The sequence below is a fragment of the Ochotona curzoniae genome, unplaced genomic scaffold (assembly GCF_017591425.1).
Source record: "Ochotona curzoniae isolate NIBS_2020 unplaced genomic scaffold, NIBS_Ocur_1.0 contig_2688, whole genome shotgun sequence".
NCBI classification, from domain to species: domain Eukaryota; kingdom Metazoa; phylum Chordata; class Mammalia; order Lagomorpha; family Ochotonidae; genus Ochotona; species Ochotona curzoniae.
In genome coordinates this window covers 27,008,810-27,029,179 of record NW_024465553.1, presented here as the reverse complement: position 1 = coordinate 27,029,179, position 20,370 = coordinate 27,008,810, and the positions used below count along the sequence as shown (strand labels likewise).

At 39.0% G+C, this 20,370-nt stretch overlaps 1 protein-coding gene across 1 annotated transcript in view; it reads right to left on the bottom strand.

Annotated features, from left to right (window-relative positions):
- The window catches only part of CUNH14orf39 (chromosome unknown C14orf39 homolog), a 29,608-nt gene extending 11,067 nt beyond the window's left edge, over positions 1 to 18,541 (bottom strand). The window contains exons 1-10 of the mRNA XM_040975720.1: positions 18,493 to 18,541; positions 18,335 to 18,391; positions 17,289 to 17,415; positions 14,101 to 14,190; positions 11,128 to 11,315; positions 10,992 to 11,034; positions 7,953 to 8,073; positions 6,421 to 6,509; positions 3,921 to 4,051; positions 3,230 to 3,306 (exon numbers count right to left, since the gene is read on the bottom strand). Coding sequence (XP_040831654.1) covers positions 3,230 to 3,306; positions 3,921 to 4,051; positions 6,421 to 6,509; positions 7,953 to 8,073; positions 10,992 to 11,034; positions 11,128 to 11,315; positions 14,101 to 14,190; positions 17,289 to 17,415; positions 18,335 to 18,391; positions 18,493 to 18,541 — 972 coding nt within the window. The remainder of the gene's footprint in view (positions 1 to 3,229; positions 3,307 to 3,920; positions 4,052 to 6,420; positions 6,510 to 7,952; positions 8,074 to 10,991; positions 11,035 to 11,127; positions 11,316 to 14,100; positions 14,191 to 17,288; positions 17,416 to 18,334; positions 18,392 to 18,492) is intronic.
- Positions 18,542 to 20,370: the final 1,829 nt, after the last annotated feature.

Genomic DNA, 20,370 nt, shown 5'->3' with positions numbered 1-20,370 from the left:
CCATCATAAATCCTGGCAACTGAACCTATTACATACAAAACACACAGCCAATTCTGGAAAATGAGAAGTTTAAGACTCTCAAGGAATCTAATGCTTCTGACAAGTGTAATAACTATTTGCGGCTATACTTCTACAGTTTAAATTAAACCATTTAAAATATTATCCCATCCATTTACATAGTAATTAATAAATCTTTTCATTTTCTCAGTTGATCACCTGATTTTTGTGCCCCTCTATCCTGTAAAATGTTTCAATCTGCACATAAGAAAACAACAGATTAAAAGACTATAGCTCAGGCCTGGCGCGATAGCATAATGGTGAAGGTCCTCGCCTTGAACACACAGGGATCCCACATGGGCGGCGGTTCCAATCCCAACTGCTCCACTTCCCATCCAGCTCCCTGCTTGTGGCCTGGGAAGGCAGTCAAGGATGGGCCAAAGCCTTGGGACCCTGCCCCTGCGTGGGAGACCTGGAGGAGGTTCCTGGCTCCTGGCTTCGGATCGGCACAGCACCAGCTGTTTCACTCACTTGGGGAGTGAATCACTGGACAGAAGATCTTCCTCCTGTCTCTCCTCCTCTCTGTACATCTACCTTTCCAATAAAATAAATAAACCTTTAAAAAAAAAAAAAGACTATACCTCAAAAAAAAAAAAAGTATTTGAAAAGCTGAGTTCCGGAGACAAGACCAACAGATATAAGGAAATGAGTCCTCCATGTGCTGGGTCACTTCCCAGATGGCTGCAACTGGTAGATCTGCGTGAGGCTGAAGCCAGGAGCCTGGAACTCTGTCTAGCTCTCCAACATGGGCAGTAGCAATTCAAGCACTTGGGCATTCTTTCAGAGTCAGAAGTGGAACAGCAAGGATTTGAACTGCTATTCATATGGGATACTGCCCTTGAATTTTTTTAGAAAATGCATATGAAAAACACCATTTCAATTTTTTAAGTATTTAAATATTACATACTAATATCTAATATCAGTATCTGAACCATTGCTTTATTAATGCTTATTTGAAGTCTGTCATTCTCCCTGTACTGCTGCAGATTTTGAAAAACCCGATTTTTATCTGACTCAAGATTAAAAGTGTCTCATTTATTAAAATAACAGCCTTAATTCTGTCATTTTGTTTTACTTTTAGATTCTAAAAGTGTCAATCTCCCTTAAAGAACAAGTGCTGTTACTACACTGATACTCATTGAGACAATGTATATATCTGTTTTTTTTTTGTTTTTTTTTCAATATAAAAAAATAAAATTTATTTCAAAATGTTAAGTGTATGAAAATGACAAATTATGCCTGCTCAAAAATTATCAAAATATCCCAAGCTAAGCCTGATTTGTGAATTGTGAAATGTATATATCTGTAATGACTCCCAGCACAAACTATCCATATATCTGAGAACATGCCAGGAAGTGAAACTGCTGAGTATGTGCATTTTTAAGTACTGTTACCCACTCTTCCAAGTGGCGATATCAAATTAAACCACTCACATTCTATCCTTACTTGACGGTGTAAAGCTTTTAATGGCTGCTAATTTGATGGGCGAAAACAGGAATTTCAAGGGCTTAATTTGCCACTATGTGGGTGGGGGAGGGTGTGTGTGCGTGTGTTTGCTGGGGGCATTAGAAGAGTGAACCATCAAATGGGACCATCACGTCTTCCTAAAAAAATAAAATATTTCTTAAATAAATAGCTTTTATGTGAAACAAAATAAATAACCCTTTAATATCCTGAAGTATTTTCTTCCTTCCCCTCCCACCCCTAGGTTCCTAGACCCCTCAGAAGATATTTTTTGTGGGTTTTTTTTTTTTTTTTGGTGTATTCCACCTAATTTTGAATAATCAGACCAGAATTTCTCAAACGAGATGCTACTGACATATGACTGGGTAATTCTTTAGACACATCACACTCAAGCAGCATCTCTCCTCCCCATTTTGATGACAGAAACATTTCCAGATTGTCAGTATCTCCTGAGAAGTTAAAGCACTCCCAGTTGCTTAAACCACCGATTCCAGAACATAGGGAGAGGGAATCTTTTATATTCAGACTTTGTCACAGCCGCAGTTTTTCACAGTATGAGTATATAGGTGTAATTTGTCCATGGAGCCTGCAGATACGCAGTTCTGTTAATGAGTGTTAAACCGGGTCTCATTTTTACGGTTACTTTTTTGGTTTGTTCAGAACTGTTTCTGGTGTCTTGTTTTGTTTTGTGCTTATAATGCTTTCCAGTCATTTTATCTATGCCCTCATGCCTGCTTTTGTAGGCTCAAGTTTTCTTTGCTTTATTTTTTTCCTCTACAGTCTTAAAAATAATAGTCTATTTCTCTTTTTCTCTTAAATGTTTAACCTACAGGCACACATTTATATTTTCTACCACTGAATAGGATTTTTGCATCATGTCTTCACCTGCATCACATTCCTCCAAATCAAGACGTACGTAAACTTCATTTTCCTATTATTCCATTTTATCCCTTATTGATAGCATCCGGAATTTTAGCACCAGGTTTTAAAGTTGGCATAACGAATACATATATACTTAGTTTGACTTAAGGAACACTAGATGCTTTGGTTACGGTTATCCTTTATCAATGAGTTCATGGAAAAAAGTTATACCTGCCATTGAGAACTTCCCTTTGGACTATTTGCAGGAGGATGGGAAGAAAGTGGCGCGCCAGCAGCAGTTCCCTTTCTAGGAGCCCCTTCATTCTTCACACACATCAAGAACAGGGCACCCACCTGCCCCTCCCCCGGGTCCCGTACTCACTGTTTTCACCTGCAGGCAACCCTCATCCTGCTGACCCTGACCAAAAGCAAGAGGAAAAAGAGATTGAACAGAGGTTAACTTAACTCCCAGCAAGAAACCCAACCCAGCTCCCTACTCATTAGCCCTAGACTTCCATATAACGGAACAGATTTCTCCCAACCAAGTCTCAACCTACAATTTCTCTCTCAATTCAATCCTGTTTTTCTTTCAGAGATTTCTCCTAGGTTTTGATCTACCAACTATAGGGGTTGGTATTTTTAATATATTTCTGATTATTTCTAGAAGGGGGGAAGATCATGTTCAGAACATCATACTGAAACATTTTTTTAACACTGAGGTAGTTTATAGTGGTTGATTTAATATTTATACACACACATATACACAAACCTGTATCCTTAGTATATCTATTATTTCATTAAATATAAGAGAATATTTAATTTATGCTAGTAAAAAGTAAATACCCACCTGTGTATCATTTTCTTTTTGTCTGAAGTCAATACTGGCAAGCTTTGACTGCTTCACAGAGCTTTCTTCACTTTTATCTAGATTATGAAATAGTACTACCTCAAATCAATTCTGGAGACAGAATCAAATACCATCCCCAACATTTAACCTTATAGTTTAAAAATCAGAACTGCAAGAATGAAATTATAAATAGTGACTATAAAATTACAGATTGACTCTTAATTTCTCACTATGCAAAAGTTAGTATAATCAGAATGTGAAATGACAGAGTAACCAACTAACAAAACTACATTTATGGCTACCCAAAGTTAAAGTGGTGCTATAAATGCTGGAGGGAAAACATCCAATCTAATTAAATCTAACTTGTAAACCCATTTTATGAAACCACAGTCAGATACAAAATCAGATATCTTAGTGGCCAATATATAAGTACCATTAACACAAATCCCACTTAAACTCTCCTGTTCACACACGTTTCCTCAAATGCAAGAATTATTCATTCTCCTCTGATAGCTGTGAAATCAAATAAGAACATTTTCTTTTTCAAAGAGAAAAATGAAACATTTACTTTAAGAATACAATACTTGGACCATATAGGTTCTTGTATACCAAATATAACACAGTATCTGTTTTTACTTCTTCTATATGTTTGCAAAGAAAATGAAGTTTATGAATAATAAATATACTGTACCTGTAACTCTTGGTTCTGAAGAATGTATCTTAATCGGTCTTACTAATTTCTGAGATTCATAAGGGAGAAATAATTTACTGCTTTGAGGAATTTTATTCAATACAACTACGTGTTCATCTTTTTCAAAAATCCTAAAGAGAAGAACAGATTAAATATTAGCTAAGTAAAAGCTAATGTATTTTAAGGCCAGAAGAACATTTAATACTGTATGGTTAAAGCACCTCTCACTTTGCTGATCATTTAAAGGCTTGCCCGATAGCATTAAATTGTTGGCACAGTCAGAACTAAAACAATTTCTTTTCTGATTAAGTCCAATGTTCTTCTGAGTACGCTACACTTCTTAAAGATATTATTGGTTTACATATAATGTATGTATTTTGAAAGGCAAAGAGACAGAGACATGCCTTCCACCTGCTGGCTTACCCACCACCAGACCAAAGGTGGAAGCACAGAACCAGAAACATGCTTCCCCATCACGGAAATGTCTAAATGTCTGAGCCATCACCTGTACCTTGGGACTTGAACTCATGCACCTGAGCTCATAATGTTTCCATAACTCCTGCACCAAACACTTGCCCCAGTATACCATTTTTATTTTTAAAACATAAGGGTCATAAATCATGACAGCGTCCCATGAAAAATGTCTGGGCTTAAATTACAGCTCTGCTCTCAATGCCAGCTTCCCATTAATCCATGCCCTGGGAGACAGTAACTGGACTCCTGAAGCCCACTTCAGAGACCTAGACTAAATTTCTGGCTCCTGGATTTTGCTCTGCACAGCCCTGGCAGCTCTGAGCTTTTACATGGTGAACCAAAGGAAGGAGAAATCTTGTTGCAAACACCCCTTCTTCTCCCTAATTAAAAATGTTGACCACATTAATATTTCAGAGTTAAAAATGATTTATACAGATACACAGAAACAAATCAATTAGTATGAATACAGGGACCAATAAACAAGTACTATAAATATGTCTCTTAAGTTTTTTATTTGAAGAACAATTTCGTTAATTTGTTTCTAATTCAAACAGAATAAATGTTATAAAAATGCAGTAACTCTCCATCTGCTTACCATTGATGGACATGTTCCAGGATTCAGTGAATGCCTGTATATAACCCCTTTTCCTTACTAAGTGCTTATCACACACTGTGGCCACACTTGCAGACTGAGCTACAGCAAAATCAGCATGAATTTCTTCTTTTCTTCACAATTTCACAGGTGTGTTTTTACCAGAGAAATCAATAATATTATGACACAATTTTTTTCTTTCCTATTATGTCAATAACTTTTACCTTTTTCACTTAAAAAAGGAAGCACTTTGTGCTTTGATTTGGCAGATACAAGCTGGGACCAAGTTCCACTTTAGGATCATTATTAAGTAAAATAAGGACTAACTGAACACAAACATGGTGTTACAGTGACAACCGAGCTGAACATCAGGGGGCTATTTCATGATTAACGTGGGGGAGTGGTGTGGCAAGAGGTGGGAGTATTAAGGCACTAAATGCAACCTGGATACACCAGACAAAGGGATGGTCGTGAGCTGAAAGAATTAGATGGTGTAAGAGTTTATCAAGCTATTCAGAGCCATGCACAATTTAAATTTCTGCATTGTTCTTTTCTAGAATTTTCCATTTACTATTTTCGGGCTATGATTCACTACAGGTAAACAACACTGTGGAAAATCAACTCATGGACAAAGAGGGTACTACTTTATATAGTAAATAAAATCGTGGACAAAGAGGCTACTGTTCTATATACTGGGTAAAGTCATGGACAAAGAGCATGCTGCTCTATATACTGAGTAAAACTCTGCAACCCATGCAGGTGAAGCTCATGGTTCCTACCCTCAGTCTGGTCCAGCCTCAGCTGTTGTAGTTATCTGGGGAGCAACTTGCAGATGGAAGATCTCTCTCTCTACTGCTCTGCCTTTCAAATTAATCTTTTTAAAAATTCTTAAATAATTATGTAAGTTCCCTTCAACACACAAGATTTTGGATTAAAAAAATCAATCTTCATCTTTAACGCCTCCACCACTGACACCTATTTTTATCACCCTTTGTGCAATGTCACAGATGAAATAGCACGTGCTGGCTTATCTGTATCCTTTGTAGCAAAGGAGCAGCTGATGGCGCTGGTAACAGGGCTGAGGCAATCTCGGGGAGACCTGCCAGCAGGCCTCCAGGCCACTGAGGGGAAGGCGGCCAACTCCACTGCCGTTCCTCTCCGTTTCTCCTGCTTCATTCCCACTGGAGGAATTGAACACATCAAGTGGGAAATGGGCTGCTGCCATCACCTTTCTCTCTACAAATTATCCTTGCTTTGCTAACACTTAGACATAAATTCGTCATCTTTAAGTTATTCTTGATAGCAAATGAACATAACGAGGCGACACAAGAAACATACATAGATGCTGTGTAAGTGTCAGTGGCTTGGGACACGACAGACTTTGATAAGGAGTACTTCACTCACCGAACAGCCAGTGTTAGAGTGTAACCCTACCTTTCTTTCAATTCCTTTCTCTTTTCTGTACTTTTGATCTTTTCTTCCAGAGTTTCTGAAAGATTCTTATTTTCATAAAGTCTTGCAATCTATGAAACAGAAAAATGAATAAGCAAAACAACTGCCTACAAAGCAGTGTGTTAACTAATAAATGTGATTTCTCTATATAATCCCATAACTTATAGTTTCAGTAGTATTCACCCTTACCAAAAGCTGCTGAAACAGGGTTAAAATAAACAATAAATCACATTTCTTTAACTCTTCTTTACATTCTATTAACAAACACTAATTTGGGGAAAAAGAATAGTATTTAGAAAAGTAGATACTGATTACCACATACATGGGCTAAAATTTTAAACAGCTCAAGAAAATGTAATTAAAACATTCATTTTGGTGTCGGTGAAACCTGAATTTAAGCATATGAAGGGTCTTCAGAAACATTTATGAAAAACACGAATGGAAAAATATGCATGGATTTCAGACTTTCACACCAAAATAACCTATTTCCATATTTCTTTAAAATACCATTTATTAAAATCCACTTCTCATTAGTAAAATTATGTTACTATCACTTGGTACTTCTTTGGTTTTTTTCACTTGGTATTCAAGAAAAGTTGATAAACACACCATCTTTAATAGAATTTTCAGACCTAGCATGATGGTTCAATTGGCTAATCCTCCCTTGCATAGCAGTAGGATCTCATATGGGTGCCAGTTTATGTCCTGGCTGCTCCACTTCCCATCCAGCTCCCTGCTCGTGGCCTGGGAAAGCAGAAGTGGTTGGCCCAAAGCCTTGGGACCCTGCACTCATGTGGGAGACCCACAAGAAACTCCTGGTTCCTGGCTTCAGATTAGCTCAGCTCTGGAAATTGCAGCCATTTGCGGAGTCAACCAGCAGATGGAAGATTTTCTGTCTCGCCTTATCTTTATAAATCTGCCTCTCCAAGAAAAATAAGTAAATATTAAAAAAGAAGAATTTCCAAAAATAAAAGTCAAAATGTTAGGTATTAGACTCATTTTTATTTTCTCAAAATTAGAAAGTGACTTGATGGGTTCTCATCCATGTAAATTAAAACTACAACTCAGCACTAAAGATATTTTCAAAAAGTCTTAAAGGCTAGATGTAATTGTAACATATATCACGAAGACTATAATGTTCTAGCATACATCTCTAAAGACTGTAAACTACACTCATAGATTAAGAAACAGTTGTAGCTGTCTTACTGTATTTAAATTGTTACTAAGTTACATATCTTTTTTTAAAGATTTTATTTTTATTGGAAAATTGTATCATTTTCCCCTCTTCCTCTTTCCTCAAAAATCATAAAAAATCAAACTGTTTCCTAAAACTCAAGTTGAATAGATTCAGAATATAAAATCACAGCTGATTTCAATAATCATCTGAGGCAAATACATTGTCTTAAGTCTTTCCTTTACTTAGACTCTCAACTATATCTATGGTAAGACTATCAACCAACAGTCCATTACACATATATGTTAAGATATTAAAATATATATAATAAAATGTATACCTGATTTAAATAATTGATTTCTATTTCCAATTCTTCTGCTTCTTTCTTCAATTCAGATGACATTTTGATAAAATTGTTAGCATGCTTAAGAATTTCTTGGGTTTTACATCTCAGATTAACTCTTTTTTTATGTTAAGGAACTATGTCATGTAAATAAATTTTATATCTATACTTTATATGTATATTCCACAGTAACAACTAAGAATATCTGGAAACCAAGACTAATGGTATGACAAACTAATAAAGATAATTTATTGCTACTGTTAAACATTGAGATTAAATCTCAGTTGAATCTTCCATCTGTACTTTCTCCTTGAATTAGATTTACATCAATTTCAAATAGAATCTCTGATATTAATAGATATCCTACATGATTATTATCTAAAATAATTTGCTAAGTGTTCTCTACATCTGTTAAGGAGAGTTTCAGATGATTAGAATAGAAATAGTGTACAAAAACTTCAAAGACAAGGGAGCATTTGGCCAGGCTGTTGATGATGTCTCTTGGGAATGCTTGGGGTACAGTCCCAGCTCCACAAACCCAACTTCCTGTTACTGATCACCCTGAGAGGCAGCATGTGGTAGACTGAGGACTTGGGTCCTTTGTACCCACAAGGCAGACGTGGATGGAATCCTTGGCCCCAGTCCAAGTGTGGACATCTGGAAAATGAACCAGGGAATGAAATGCTCATTTTGCACGTGCTCATGCATGCTCACGCTTGCTCTGCCCTTTAAAAAAAGTCTTATTTTGTTTATTGCAAAGGCAGAGTTAGAGAGACAGAGGTCATACATTCACTGGCTCCCTCCCCAAAAGGCCACAAGGCCTCGGTCTAGGCCAGGATGAAGCCAGGAGCCTGGAGCTTCATCCAGGTCTCCCATATGGATGCAGAACACAAGGATTTGGGTCATAATCCACTGCTTTCCCAGAAACACTAGCTGGGAGTTCCACTGGACGAGGAGCAGCTGGGACTCAAATCCTGTAAGGTGGTGGCTTAACCCATTACATCACAATGTTGATCCCTCTGCTTTTCAAAAAAAAAAAAAAAACAACTTCAAGGAAAATTTATCAGATCTTTCCTATCTAGTCTCAAAATCAGACAATTTATATGTTGCAACACAAAAGTTCAGGTGAGTAATTATATGATTTATAAAGCTTATATGAGTTGTTTTCATCAAAGTAACAATTAAAAAGGTTACATCTACATTTAAATCCATTTCTTCAATTCGTTCTACCTCCATTTTTTTTTAATTTTAATTTTTTTATTCTGTTGAAAGGTAGAGAGACAAGAGAAAGATTTTCCATCAGGGGTGGGGCCAGGCTGAAACCTGGAAGCTGAAACTCAGTTTGAATCCCCAACGAAGGTGGCAGGAATGCCTACTCCCCTGCTACCTCTTGGGGTGTGCATCAGTAAGAAGTTAGAACTGGTAGGAGAGCCAGACATGGAATCCGGGCACTTGACTAGAGTACCAAATATCCATCCCCATCTCGTGTTTTCCCCTTACAGGATGTTCAGCATCTACCACCCCTTTGGTCTTTCCCACTGAGAAGTTAATGTGTGGAACTACAGCAAGTAGATAAAAACAAAATAGGCTACAATTGAAATGAGCCAGCAAGCAGCAGTCCAAAGGATAGTTCAGGAGGAAGCACACAGAAAGCAAGGTAGAAATCAGGGATAAAGACGACTTAGTACAAACAGCAGAGCTGTAATCTGATAGGAAAGCATATGAAGGATTACGGAGGCTGAAAGAGGATTAAAGTTTCAAGTTCATCAACAGGAAAGATCTCTCTGACAAACAGGTGAGACTTAGATGAATTAACAGTGACCTAAGCGTCTATCACAGTGGTACTCCACCAGAGCTGTTCACATGGTTGTCTCTTCTACCAAACCATGAGCACCTTTCTGCCAAGTTCTATGTCTTCCTCAGTACTGCCTGACACAGGGTTGGGTACTGAACGGATTTCTTTTTTTAGCATTTATTTATTTCGGGGGCTGGCTTGATGGGTCAGTTAGCTAACCCTCTGCCTGCAAGCGCCAGCATGCCATCTGGGTTCTGGTTCATGTCCTGGTTGCTCAACTTCCCTTCTAGTTCTCTGCTTATGGTCTAGGAATCAGAGGAGGATGGCCCAAAGCCTTGGGATCCTATACCCATGTTTATGAAAATGAATAAAAATAATTGTCCAAAAGTTATTTTTATTCAAAAAGCAGATTTACAGACAGAAGGAAAGACAGGGAGATCTTCCTTCCACTGATTCACTCTGCAAATGGCCACAAATGCTGAAGCTGACTCAAAGCAAGGGCTTTTTCCTAGGTCTCCCATGTGGGTGCAGAAGCCCAAGGACTCGGGCCCATAAGCAGGGAGTTGTATTAGAAGGGGGTCAGTTAGACTAGAATCAGCACCATTACACGATGCAGGCACTGCAGGTGGAGAATTAGCTTGATAAGCCACGATGCTGGCCCACTAAATGAATTTCTATAGAATAATTTCTAATGAATAATTATGACTCACCTTATTAGTCCCCATTCTAACAAAAAATAATCACTTGTTTTGACCGAACGTTCTTTGAAAAAAAAAAAAGTGCAGGACAGGGCAGTATGTCTTTTGCATTGATTTGATTGTTAAGATACACTGCTTTAAAGCCACATATATAATTTATTCAAAAAACTACTTGAAAGGCAGAGTTAAGGAGCGAGGGAGATACACACAGAGATAGGGAGAGAGAGATTTTTCATGTACTAATTTATTCCCCAAATGGCCACAAAAGCTGGGTCCAGGTCAGGCTAAGCCAGGAGCCAGGAACTCCAGCTGGGTCTCTCATGTGGGCAAGGGACCAAGCACCCGAGCTCAAACCGACAGTCATTAGGTTGCCAGCATTACAGGCAGTGTTTTAACTCACTATGCCACAATGCCAACCTCATTTATCATTTTATTCTCACCAAAATAACTTGATCCTGACACTTAGATATTAAGCCCTGTAACAAAATACAGAATTAATACTTATGTAATAAAAGATATGAGTAGACACACTATTGTGGATACATGTGTAATGTCCATTTAGTAAGCGATGGGAATGGAGCAGGCGCTGAAAAATAAAGTCACAGTTTAGGCTGATTTATTACATTTTTCATTATAAAAATATCATAATCAAAATAATACATTATAAAAATGTTAATACCTAGAAATTCCATGAGAATATTTTCATTTACTTTTAGCTGTTCAGAGCATGCCAACACTCTGTTTTTAATTTCTTCATGTTCTCTTTTCTTCTCATAATACTCATGTGAATAGGGAGCTTCTGCATATTTTAGTTGGTATTGCTTCAAGACATCTTTATACTGACACACATAACCTTGATACATTTTTCTATTAAGATGAAAAGAAATGATGCCCATTTAACATGAGTAGATAAAGAGTCTTTATAATTACCACTTACTAAAGTCTAAATTAACCACACAAGGCAAGTAAAAAAAAAAATCTCCCTATTCCTACTTCTCTCAATACTGGGTCTGCTTCCATCTCTCCTAGTCCTCCACACCTCTCGACTCGACTCTGCTTCACTCAATGACTCCTCAAGTACTCTGACCCAACTTCAGCTCCCATAAATTGGTACTTCCCTCTCCAAGGTCACAAATCTCATCTGTCCAACTGAAAGATCTCTTTACACTCTCTTCCTAATTATCACCTCGGCATCTGGTTTTTCCCATTCCCTTACTACTTCTTGAACCTCACTCTTGCTTGGTTCTGAGTTTCTGCTCTTCCCAATTCAGTTGCTCCTTCAATTTGCTTTAGCTACAATTATTCCATGAAGCCACACCCCGTGCGTTACAACTCTGGATTAAGTTTTGCTCACACCCCACAGATACCTTACAAAGACAATCTTAGCACTGTTTAGAGAAACTGCTCTGGCTCAACCCAAATATTGGTGGATATTCATGTATTAAGTTACACATGTTAAGTGGGAAGTTAATTCTTGCAAAAAAAATAATTACCTCTTTTTCCTTTTTTAACTATACTTGATCTACAAGAATCAATTACTATGGCATATGAGCCTAATCTAGTCTGTCACCTATTTTTGTATAATCTGTGAGCAAAGAATGGTTATTAGAAAAAATCAAATTATTTCGTGGAACATTAAAATCATGTAAAAGTCAGATTTCAGTGTCTATACTGGATAATCATTTACTAATACATTGTCTAATATTTCCTGTATTACATCAAAGTGGAGTAGCTAAAATAAGGACCACAAAGTCTACTCAATTCTTGCCAAAAAAGTTTGTAAACCCTGAAGTAAATCACTGAAGCTTTCCAACCTAGTTCTTTAATTCTTGAATTCTTTTTATGCAAATTTATCAGACTTAGGTTCAAAACCTAATATTCACAGTTGTTTGAAAATACATCATCTTCATATTTTATGTTTATTTATTAGATAAGCTATTCTAGTTTCTTAAAGTATATTACAACAATTTTCTTAACTTTTCAGACAAAAAAGAACACGTATAAGCAAATGATCCACATAATAAGAAAAATATAGAAAACAGCCTGTAAGGGCCAATATGTATACTTAACAATGTTTTAATCTTTCAATACTACTGAACTCCGTCCAATTAAGCAAGAGAAAGCAACTCCTATTCTTCTAAATATACAGTTGCTAATTAATACGGAAATGGTGTAAAGAACAGAAAATTATCTAAAGAAAGCAAAGCTTGGGTCACCAGTTTCAAATAAGACCACAGTGTGCCTTATTGATTCTGTTCATATTTCATATTTATATCCGTTCTACCTACACTCCATATAGGAACTTTGGCAAAACCAGGCGTAATGAAATCATGGATCCAGAACCATTATTCTGTATTTCCTACAACAGCAACCTTCATGAACGCCTGGGACAGGAATGGGAGAGTAGAAGAAACAAAGCAGCTGATAGCTCTCCTTCTTTCATTCATGATACCAACAAATTTATTCCTTTTCTTTTATAAATGCTTAGTATTGAGTCATCAGTCAAATTAACCTATGTGGCTTGTTTAGAAAGAACTAAACAATGAAAGCAACAAACTAAAGTTAGCTGTTTTGACTCTAGCTCAGAGAAGTCATCAAACACTGTCAGAGAGGTACACATTTGATTGCTTTAGTCTAGCCCATCACAGAATCACAGATGTAGCTCCTGGATCCTGACTGGCCCGGCACAACTCTGGCTGTCTTGGCCATTAAGAGAGTGAACAAGCAGATGCAAGATTTCTCTGTCTTTCCCTCTTTCTCTGCAACTCTTCAAATCATTTTTTAAAAATTCAATTTTAGGGCCCAGTGCAATAGCCTAGTGTCTCAATCCTTGCCTTGCACACACCAGGACCCCATATGGGCACCGGTTCTAATCCCAGCTGCACCACTTCCCATCCAGCTCCCTGCTTGTGGCCTGGGAAGACAGTCAGGATGGCCCCAAGCCTTGGGACCCTACACCTGCATGGGAGACCTGGATGAGGTTCGAGGTTCCAGGCTCCAGGCTTCAGAACAGCTCAGTTGCAGCTGTTGCGGCCACCTGGGGAGTGAGCCAATGGATGAAAGATTTCTCATTCTCTCCCCATCTCTGTATATCTGCTTTTCCAATTTAAAAAATTTTAAAAATTCAAGATTTTAGTTAAACTTGAAGAATGCTGTTCAAAGTCTCTTACCTTAACTATACTCATTAATTACATCTAATTTGCAAGACTATGTGATTATGCACATAGTAAAATAAATCTACATACTGACTAGTTTTTCTCTATTAGCATACAACAAGCCTGCTAAATCAGCAGTCTGAAAAGCACGAGTTTGATATAAAATACTCTTTAAAATATTTCAAATTTTCATAAGCTAATCCTACAGATAATTATTCCCTAAATGTCTAAACATTTCAGTCATAAAGATTATTAATTGAAGGATTCTGCTGTAATTGCTACCGGAAAGCAGTTTATATCTAAAGCAATATTTAATCATATCCAGACAGAGCTTTACATCAAAAACGTAGATTTCTAATAGTAGCCAAGGAGTCCAAACTACATGTAGTTATAAAAAACTTCCTGTGGTGTACAAACTTTATCTAATTCATATTCTTATAAGACATGCCAAACTAACTTATAGAATGAATTAGTCTAAATTGATATTTATACGGTACTTGTCTTTTTCAACAGTTTCTTGATAAGCAGTAAACTGGTCCTGCATATAATCTTCATGTTTATGAAAAACATCACATGTTGGCTTCCAGCTATGAAAAAAATTATTTGTAATTAGCATCTCAGAATAATAAACTAACACAGTAAAAAATGATTGCAATCATTTAAAGACAAGTTTATGTCAGGAAAAGTATTCCTGGCGCCAGCACCACGGCAGCCCAGGTAAAGCCGCCACAGTGCCCGGCTTCTACACAGGCACCATGTGTGTCTCGGCTGCTCCACTGTCGATTCAGCTCCTTGCTAATGAGCCTGGGAAGGCAGAACGCAGCCCACATGTTTGCACCCCTGCACCCAAATGGGAAACTGGAAAGCAGCTGCTGTTCTGCTCGGGCCACCGCAGCTGCTTGGGGAGTGAAAACAGCACACATCAGATCTCCGTCGCTCCCTTTAACTGTCACATGTGCTTTCATATAAATACATCATTCTTTATAAAATACTGTTTCCAATCTATGTTTAATTGCCATTCACCATTGCTATTTTCAAATGTTAATAGCCATTAATTTTCACCCAAAAAAATCCTTTTACAGGGAAAGAGCTAACGAGGTGTGGCTGGACTCTGTATCACTCTGACATTCTACTACACCTTGCTGTTCATTATCTTTCTATCATGTTTCCAAGATCTTTCAAAGAGTTAAAAGCTAAAGAAAAAAATTTTCCCTTTAAAACTTGTAAGGACTTGATAATACACTCTCCTGATTTTAAAAACAAAAGCTAAAATGAATAACAAAAATCAGAATAAACTTAAATATCTATTTCACGCTTTTACTACGTAATTTGAAAAAAAAATACCAATATGAAAAATCTAGTTTTGTCTGCCCTGTTAGCCTTCATTTAAACATTGATCAAATAATTCCTTTTATTCTAACTTTTTAAAGCAGTGGTTCAGATTCAGGAAGTATATATTTTCACTTTTGAAGTAAAGAAAATTATATGTAAGGAAATAATTATCACCTGCTTTTTTTTTTTTTACACAAAATCCCTCGCTCACCAATTACTGCACAGAACTTGTACTTAATTTTGTTAGACCAAACTGCTATTTCATTAGAAAACAATCTCCAAATGAAAAGGAAACATGGCTACACACAAACATACTGTAAGAAACACATGTTCACTGAGAAGATAATTTCTTTAAGTATCTCCATATAAAGTCCTCTTTTTTAATAAACAAATTAATTAGGGGGCATCACTGTGGCACAGCTGGTAAAGTCACCACCTGTGACAACAGCATACCACACGTGGGCCATTTCATGGTCTGGCTGTCCTAATATTGATCCAACTCTGCTAATGGCTTGGGAAAAGTAGCAAAAGATGGTCCAGTATTTCGGCATCTGCCATTCAAAACCAAACCCCAGATGAAGCTCCTGGTTCCACCTGGTCCAGCCCTGACTGCTTCAGCCATCTGGAGAGTGAATCAGCAAACTGGTGACGGAGGGAAGAGAGAGAGAGATCATCCATCCACTGTTTGACTCTCCAGAACTGAGAAGATCCAAAGCCAGGAGCCAGGAGCTCCTTCCAGGTCTCCCACACAGGTGCAGGTTCAAGACTTGGGCCATTCTCCACTGCTTTCCCAAGTCCTAAGCAGAGAGCAGGCTTGGAAGTGGAGCAGCAGGGACACAAACCTGTACCCTTAAGCAGTCTGCTTCGCCACCATGCTGGCACCATTGGTTACTTTTGGTGTTTTCTTATTATTAAAAAAAAGACTGAAATAAAACTAACAACTCACTAACAGGAAAACAAACAACCCAGTTTGAAAATGGGCAAAAGGGGGCCCGGCGGCGTGGCCTAGCAGCTAAAGTCCTCTCCTTGAACACATCGGGATTTCATATGGGCGCCGGTTCTAATCCTGGCAGCTCCACTTCCCATCCAGCTCCCTGCTTGAGGCCCGGGAAAGCAGTCAAGGATGGCCCAAAGCTTTGGGACCCTGCACCCGTGTGGGATGCCCAGAAGAAGTTCCTGGCTCCTGGCTTTGGATCAGCATAGTATCAGCTGTGGCGCTCACTTGGGGAGTGAATCATTGGACGGAAGATCTTTCTCTCTGTCTCTCTTCCTCTCTGTATATCTGACTTTCCAATAAATAAATAAATCTTAAAAAAAAAAAAAAGAAAATGGGCAAAGGAATGAAACAGATTTCGCAAACGAAGTCTTTTATTATGACAAATATAAAGCTTTATTCCCTTAAACATAAATAAAAGATCTTGAAAACTCATAAGATGAAGATTATTTCAAATTGGGACTGGTGCTATTGAACAATAGTGCCAGCATAGTTTATGGGTGTTGGTTCAAGTTTTGACTGCATTACTTTCTATTCAGCTCCCTGCTTATGCTCTAGGAAGGCAGTGGAGGATGGCCCAAAGCCTTGGGACCCTGCACCCATGTTGGAGACCTGGAAGAAATTCCTGGCTCCTGGCTTTGGATCAGCTCAGCTCCAGCCATTTGTGAACATTTGGGGAGTGAACCAGCATATGGACGATCTCCTTCTCTGTCCCTCTCCTGTGGTTCAACTGTGATTCAAACAAAAAAAATTCAAAAATATTTCAAATGTATGTAAGAGATATTTTATATATACTGAGCTTATTTATATCAACTGGATATGAACCAGCAAGATCCTTTGGCCCTGGGCCCAGTGCGATAGCGTAATGGTTAAGGTCCTCACCTTGAACCCACCGGGATCCCATATGGGCACTGGTTCTAATCCCGGAAGCCTCACTTCCCAACCAGTTCCCTGCTTGTGGCCTGGGACAGCAGTCGAGGGCGGCCCAAAGCCTTGGGACCAAGCATCCACGTGGGAGACCTGGAGGAGCTCCTGGCTCCTGGCTTTGGATTTGCTTAGCTTCGGCCGTTGCGGCTGCTTGGGGAGTGAACCATTAGATGGAAGATCTTCTTCTCTGTCTCTCCTCCTCTCTGTATACCCGTCTTTCCAATAAAAATAAATAAATCTTTAAGAAAAAAATCCTTCGGTCCTAACTTCATTTTTTGTTTGAAACTTTTGTAAACCCTTTCCATAGTGACACGTAACAAGGCTTAATTATTTTACTTATAGATTATTTTAATGCAATGGCATCTTAATCTATAAACACAGAAATCTTAATTAGAAGAATCACATTTATTGAAAGTTCCTTTAAATACTCACTCACTACAGTTGTCTTTAATGTCCTTGCTATGTTTACAGTAATAGCCAATTTCTTCATCTGTTGTATTTATAGATTCACGTATCTTACAAATAACTGCTCTGCTTTCTTTAATATCTTCAAAACATTCTGGAAAGATGAAATGTTTGCTTCCTTGGGTTAGACATCATAAATTTCAAATAAATTAAAGTATTATAAGTCACATAAAAGAGGCAGAAAATGGAAAAGCGTGGCTTCATACAGCTAACGGCAAAAAGCAAAGAACCAGGGCTAGAATGACCCTAGTCCTAGAAGGATTTGTTTGACATTTACAAGAAGCAAATGTGACTTGTCCCTCATCTTTAATGTAATAATGCTGGATTACATGACATGTAAGGTCAATTGTATCTTACACTCTGAATTCACGTAAACACTATTTACATAAGCACGTAAACACAACAGCATGACTTTCTTTTCTGATCAACATGAAATTTCTATTCATCAATTCCACACCAATTTATTAAATACACATTCAACTCACTTGTTACTAGTAAACATAATTACAATTTCTTGAAAATGTTTACGATCTTCATTCTCGTTAAAGACAAACTTCTAAAACCACTGAGAATCAATTAATATTATATAGGTAGAACCTTAAAATATTGTATTTAGCGAAGGTATTTCACTATTATTTTTAAAAGACTGCTACAAGAAACATGGCATCCATTAATCTGAGTCCCTAATTTCTGGCGATTTCTACAAGACAGAAAAAAATTTTTAAACATTTGAAATAACTTAATATTTGAAATACTGCATTTCAAGAAATTTTTTTCTAAAGCAAAATCCCTCACAAAATAATTAAATGCTGAATGCAGAAATTTCTTATTGAAAAATTCAACTTAAGGCAACACTTTTTTTTCCCTAGGGTAAACAGCTCATCAGGAGTCATTACAGCAAACTGGCACAAAAGTTATGCCAACCAGAAGTTTCTGTCCCCAGTCGGCATCTCTTATCTCATATCCCATAAAGTGTTAAGACAAAAATATCCTTATTATGCAGAACTACTTACTATTGATTCTCTGAATCACATCTTCTTTGGTACTTTTGTCTTGCTCATACTGGAAAACTAAGATGAAACAATTCTTTGTGACGTCATCATTAAATGTCAAATGAAAATACAACCCCCCCTGCCCCCCTCCCCGTTTTACAGTCTTATTTCATACCTACCAAATTCTAGCAAGAGCCTGTCCAAACTGACAAACAGGTTGTCACTCATCCTGGATACTGAGAAGAGAAACAAACATTTATAAGGAGGGATTTTTTTGTTTAAGCCACCTGCACCCAGATGTTGCCCACTAGGCTATGGACCACGTGGGCCAGGGGCGACCCGCGGGAGTGGGGGGTCTCCGCCTCGCGTGGCCCCGCGTCCCACTCCACTCAACGCGCTTTTCTGCTCCAAGCCTTCGAGAGCCGCACTCGGATTTGAGAGCGCACACTCGGATTTGTCAAGAACGTGTGATTTTTTCATAACACAACTCCGCACTCTCCCTCGAGTGGAGGAGATGCTCCCGCGGGCAGCCAGCTTCCCAGAGCGCCAGCCAGGGAAAAGCCGGCCAGCTTCCACGCCTGGATTTGCCGCCCTCCCTCCCGAGGCTTCCGATGGGACCACCGACTCGCCACACCTGAACACGCCTGGACGCGAGTTCGGGTCCCGGGGAGCCCGCTTAGCAACCCCCCCATCCCCATCGCGGTGCCATGGCCGCCCCTCCCGTCCAGCATTCTCCTCAGCCCAAGCTGAGAACGCGCCCACAGCCCGGGCGGCCGAGTGTGTGTGTGTCTCGCGGAGCCGAGCGACGGCGTGAGGCGAGGCGACGCGCAGGGAAAGTTCGCGAACGTGACCCTGGCGCATCTCTGAGGGAGCCGGTCACCGCCTCCCTCCTTCCCTCACGCACAGTCTCTACCTCAGAACCACCCTCCACCGCCCAGCTCGCCCTCCCATCCACCTGTAACAGACCCGCTACACCCAAACGGCCGCAGCCTCCTTCCCCACCGCCCCTCAGCACCCGGACGCCCGGGACTCGACGACAGACCTGGGCGCCCGGCGCGCGCCTCGCCCCGCCCCCTGGCGTGGCCGCGCAGCACGCGGTGGGCGGGGCCTGCGGGGCGCGCGACCCGCCCTTCAAATGCGCGCGGTCCCAGCAGCCCCGCCGCGCAGGTGCCAGGAGCTTGTGGAAAGAAAGGTCAGTCGTTCTTCCAATCACAGTTTTTAAAATATTTTGGAAAACAGAAAAAAAAAAAGTCTCACACCGACTCTAACATGACAGTAGATGCCTGACTCAATAATGAAAATAAAGGTTTTTTTTTTTCCAAAAATTCTTGAAGACCAAGTATAAATTCAGATGCATTTTCATGAAATATTTTGAGACTCTTCTGCTTCCAAAAAAGCTGTAAGGTACAAATCAGATAGTGTATGCCCTGAGGCTTTGTTTGTTCAAATTGAAAGTGGAGGAAAAATTAAATGCCCCGAAGTTCCTTTATCCTTGGCATATTTCTGGTGGAAACATTTTTAATCCTTAATGATCTAAATGTCACTGTAAACTATGTTGTTTTATGGATTGTTAAAATAAAAAGGAAGTTTGACCTTTTTTCTAAGTTCTACAACCAGCTAGACACATTAACACTGCAATTTGCTGCAAAGCAGTTGGTATGTAAGAATGAAGCCAACAGATTCTTTTGTGTTTATTTGTGTAAAATCTAATTTTATTTCTTTCCCCAGGCTTATGGATATGTAATTAATAGAGCTGTATATGAATGAGGTGCATATTTAAATGATGTGTATAATTAAATTGATGTGTATAATGGATGCATCACACACTGTGTGTGGGTGGTGAGAACATTTAATAGCTCCTCTGTAAATTTTAAACGCGTGGTGCAGTGTGTTATGGTCCCCACACTGTACATTGGGTCTCTAGAACGGACTCATCCATCTGATGGAAACACTGTCTCCTGTGCCTGCCGTCTCCCCGTCCCCCCCATTCTCACACCTCCCAACCCACAGCCTTCTGCTACCATCATTCTCTCTGCTTCCGTGACTTCAACCTTTGG